Consider the following 5101-nt stretch of genomic DNA (forward strand, 5'->3'; position numbering starts at 1 on the left):
CAGCTGGATAGGGAAGGGTCAGGCCAGCAGTGATATTACAAATAGTAGCACTCCCAGCTGAGAACCCCCAAACCACAAACCTAATGATACAAGTCACCTCCTAGTTTTCCCCTGGCCTTGACATTAGTGAAACTTCACAAGCAGTTTGTCTGTCTTAGGGTCACTCACTGATATTCATATAAGGTCCTTATGAGTTCAGTACTTGCCAGGGGGAAAAAAAAAGAAGTTACTTTATGTAAATTACATATAGGAAGTTTCAGAAGAATTGTCTGAATTTGGTTACGGCAGTTAAGTATCTACTTTGGTCATTAAGCTGGAAAAGTGAGCTGTTTTCAAATGATTCAGCACTGTGCATAAATCAATCAGAGGGGAAGCAGACGGCAGCATGGCCAGGCTGCACTCACCTTCCCGAAGCTGGCAGCATTGACGGGCTGGGTGTCGTTCTTCTCGCAGAAGTCCAGGTAATGCATGTAGAGGGCACTTCGAGGAATGCAGACCCCTTCCGCGATCTCATAGTTCTCCTCCAGCCTGGGGGGAACAAATGCCCAGTGAGCACAGAGGGAGCTGCTGTATCACCTGACCTACTCGAGAAAGGCTCATTCTCCCCGTCCTCCTCCAGAGCTGGGTGGATCTTGGAAATTGCTCTCTTCAAGCAGAGGGGGAAACAGGCCCAGGAAGACAAAGCAATCTGCCTAACATCATGAATGGACTTAGTACGGTTGCAGGGATCAGACCCTCTGGTCCTTTGGGGTCCTTATCACAACGTGTTAAGCATTGGGCAGCTAACCGAAAGGTCTGTGCTTTGATCCCACCAGCTGCTCAGCAGGAGAAAGATGAGGCTGTCTGCTTCCATCAAGATTGCCAGCCTGTCCTATGGGGTCACTATGGCAGTGGTAGGGGGAGCTCCCTTTAACTGTCACCAATCTGGTCAAAATCTAGGTTGATCCCCAAAACCCAAACTCATGCCGCTGAGTAGATTCTGAGTCACAGTAACCCTTTAGGACAGACCAGGACTGCTCTATGGCGTGTCCAAGTCTGTCAACCTTTAGAGAAGCAGGCTGCCACAACTCTCTCCCACAAAGTGGCTGGTGACTTCAAATTACCAGTCTTTCGGTTAGCAAACAAGCACTTAACAACTGCGCCATCAGAATTCCTTCTGGATGCATTGTTGTTGTTGTTGTTGTTGTTAAGTGCTGTCAAGTTGGTTCTGACCCATAGCGACCCTGCATGGGGTTTCTGAGGAGCAGCTGGTGAGCTTGAACCACCGAACTTGCAGTTCAAATGACTTTGCAGTCCGACGTATTAACCCACAGCACCACACCAGGACTCCTGAAGTGAATTAGGTCCCCCTAAACTCCAAAATCTCTTCAGGGCTTGACAAGTGCCCCACTCAGTCAGACCCCAGACCTCACACACACTTGTGTAGCCATTTCTAATATCAGAGGACTTCAAAAGCAAAGGGATGAGTTAACATCCTTTGGCTGCAAGGAACAGTGGATGGTCTGGGAAAAGAAACGGCCAAGGATGGGCTGCACGCTGAACAGTCACGAGCAGGCTGACTGCAGGCCGTTTGGTGATGGCAGTAGGGAGTGGAGTCTCTTCATTGCTCTAGTCTTATCGTCTCTGCTGTACTTGGATTTTTACAATACCCATTCCCTTCTCATGAGTGTAGCTTATAGCTTAGGGGTTAACATAGGAACTCTCTCAACCACTGATTGCTTGTGTGGCCCTGGGCAGGTTACTGAACCTGGGGCTTCAGTTTCTTTTGGAGTTAATGACTATGACCACTTCACAAGGTTGTTGTTGCGAAGACCAGAAGAGGTAGCGTGTGACGTGTCCCTGTTACAGCCACTGGAAGATGGTAAGCAGTAGACGCTCGACCAATCTTCCCCTCCATAAAACGTAAACCATTAGGGGCATCAGATTGTGCTAGATACTGGGGATATAAATGTAAACTAGGTATGCTTTGCTCTCCATCCCTATCCCTTTGAGGCCAAACATCAGAACCTAGACATCCAAATGAACTTACCTCCTTAATTAGCATGGGCGTGTTGGAAGGGTAAATACTTCTTCCAACAAAACTGGTGTGGCACACAGAGATTTGGGGACATCTTCTTAGGCCCTGTCTCCAGAGCCTGTGGCTTATACCTCTCAATAAATTCGTTTTTTTTTTTTAAATCATAAACTGAATTTTAAGCAAGCAACCCAAAGTCATTTGGAATCAAGTTTTGGATCTAAAGTGACAGGAATAACCCTTTTCCGTTTTTGTTTGTTTGTTTCTTTTTTGGATGGGGTCAAAAACAAGGCAGGATTCTAAAGCAATGAAATAAATATCCTCAAGCAGCAACTAAGTCTCTCGGAGGGCGCTTGCCAGAGAAAGGGTCCAGCAATGTTGTAACTATAGTAGAAGGAGGGCACAACCTCCCGAGGTGCCCACTAGAAAGGACAGCCCTCATTTGGTTATGAGGCTGGAAGAGAATCAGTTCAGTCCTTCATAGACAAGTCCTGTGGATGAATTCAACCTTAGGGACACTCAGATCAATGAAGAAGCCTGGTGCTGAAAGGTCCCTGGTCATCCCATGTATGCCCTCCTCTTCTGGGAAGGCGAACAGTGAGTAACCCCTGATGAGCTTTAGAAATGTTCCAGGAAATCATTTATGCAATCCTTTCTAGATGTCCAAATTCTTTGAGACTGGGATGTTATCTGGTTCTGCATCCTGGAGATCTACCACACTGTAGGTTCTCAATATGTGTTTGATGGGTAGATGATTTCAGTCATTTACCTACTTAATCATTATTTTGCTGTTGCTAAGTGTGGTTGAGTTGGTTTCAACTCATAGTGATCCTGTATTGATCTCTAATTACCATCAACTGTTGAGAATACTGTGGTGAGCAAACTAATGCTAGCTTCCTTCCATACAGCCAGAAATCCAGATTTTTATGTGAAATGTCCAGAATCTAAACAGGACTGAACAGTATGGACAGACGGTTCTAGACACAGGTAATTTTCACTTCAACCAACATTTACTGATTGCCACTTCTAGACACAAAGAAGACGTGGTAAACAAAACAAAGGTTGTCACGAAAGGGCTTACGTTCTGGTATATGCATCCTGAACATTATAAATTGGAACTCTAAATGTGTTTCCCTGAAGGAAAATGGTTTCACATAGAGATTAGGTCTCTTAGGGCAGTCCTAAGCTTCAGGTCTTGTATTAGTAAAAACTTATCCTGCTAGGGTTAGCCTGGACCCCCTGTCTGCCTTTCATTCTTTCTTTATAAAAATGAGTCCAGAGTTCCAAATAAGCAGCTTATGCACAAACTTGTAAGAACTGTCTGAGCAAGACAGCCTTCACAAACTGGGGTCTCACAAACATGCTTTGTTTGGCCTGAACAATGTTGGCCCAACTTTCTAAATTCAGGACATTTCACATAAAAATCTGGATTTCTGGCTGCTTTTGAAAAAGCTGAGATCTGGCAGCGCTGAGCCCATATTCCCGCATGACAACAATTGGCTAGGGCTACATGTGCCCTCGAGCTGGCCCGGGTCCTCTCTCCTCCCTGTTTTCCTTACACCCAGCCTATTTTCTGCTCCTTGTCTGGCTCCTGTAGGCACTTGTGTTGGCATAAGACACAATCCATGCCCCAGTTCACTTTGCAGTCTATTCGGGGAGAGAAAATGCACAAGGAACAAGACTAGTTCAGTATTATAAACCACTGCACAGAGGTGCAGTTGAAGGTGGAAGAACAAAGAGATGAATGTATAGGTAAGAAGGGGTGATTACGGTTCCATGGTGGAATTGGGTCTGGAACTTTTCAACAACTACAATTGCTACCATTGGTGGAACTCTTGCTAGGCAACAAGCTCTGGTGCCCGTTAGTTACTTCATTGGATCTTCGCAACAACCATGTCAGACTGCTAGAATAATCAACAAATCAGTGTCAGAACGAATATAAGAATGTCCCTAGAAAGGAGGATGGAGAAACTGTAGCTTACCTAGTTTGGACACATTATCAGGAAAGACCAACTGTTAGACAAGGACAGCATGTTTGGTAAAGTAGAGGGTCAGAGAAATCGAGTGACACCTTTGGGGTCCAACAATGGGCTCAAACAGACCAACAATCCTGAAGATAGCGCAGAACCAGGTAGCATTGTGTTCTGCCATATGTAAGGTCACAATGAATTGGAGATGTCTTGATGGCAATTTACCAACATTATACCTGTGTTGCAGATGGAAAAATGGAGGCTCTGAGAGCATAACTCATTTGCATATGGTCCTGGAGAGTTTGTCTCATTCCAAACCACTTGGTGTTCTGCCCCAGTGGACTGAGGGCATCCCAGGCCAGAGGAACAACATGAATGACAGATGAACAGAGGAGACATGGGCTTGTGAAAGGGGTTCCTGAGTAGAAAAGACTGCCACCCCGAAGAATACAGCCTGACCAAAAGATTTAGCAAGTGCCATATATTCCTGAAGAGTGAATGTGAAAATATTATGTTCAGGAGGCAGAACTGTAGTGGTACTCAGAGAGCACTGATGAAAACTACAAACTCAGAAGCAGTAAAACTTGAGCATTACTGGGATGCTGCAGGGATATTAACAATGTCGTCAATAACAGCAATAACTAACATTAACTGAAAGCTTCATATTCTTTATTCACCAGCAATGGCTCCAGTACAGAAGAATTTCAAAGTAACCCCCAAGGGTCATAGATTGTATTTTAGACATTGTTGTTATTGTTGTTAGGTGCGATTGAGTTGGCACCGATTCATAGCAACCTTATACACAACAGAACGAAACACTGCCAGGCCTGCGCCAACCTCACAATCGTTACTACACTTGAGCCCCTTGATGCTGCCACTGTGCCAGTCCATCTCGCTGGGGGTCTTCCTCTTTTTCTCTGACCCTCACCTTTATCAAACATGATATCCTTCTCCAGTGACTGGTCCTTTCTGACAATATGTCTCAAGTATGAGAGACGAAGTCTGACCATCCTGGCTTCCATGGAGCAAGCACTCTGGCTGTACTTTTTTCAACACAGATCCATTGGTTCTTTTGGCAGCCCATGGCACTGTCAATATTCTCCTCCAACACCATAAC

At 45.2% G+C, this 5101-nt stretch overlaps 1 protein-coding gene across 1 annotated transcript in view; it reads right to left on the minus strand.

The window, feature by feature from the left end:
• Positions 1-5101, minus strand: part of RFX4 (regulatory factor X, 4 (influences HLA class II expression)) — a 222706-nt gene that overhangs the window by 118220 nt on the left and 99385 nt on the right. The window contains exon 4 of the mRNA XM_006865252.1: positions 405-528. Coding sequence (XP_006865314.1) covers positions 405-528 — 124 coding nt within the window. The remainder of the gene's footprint in view (positions 1-404; positions 529-5101) is intronic.

The sequence above is a fragment of the Chrysochloris asiatica genome, unplaced genomic scaffold (genome assembly GCF_000296735.1).
Source record: "Chrysochloris asiatica unplaced genomic scaffold, ChrAsi1.0 scaffold00076, whole genome shotgun sequence".
Taxonomy (NCBI): domain Eukaryota; kingdom Metazoa; phylum Chordata; class Mammalia; order Afrosoricida; family Chrysochloridae; genus Chrysochloris; species Chrysochloris asiatica.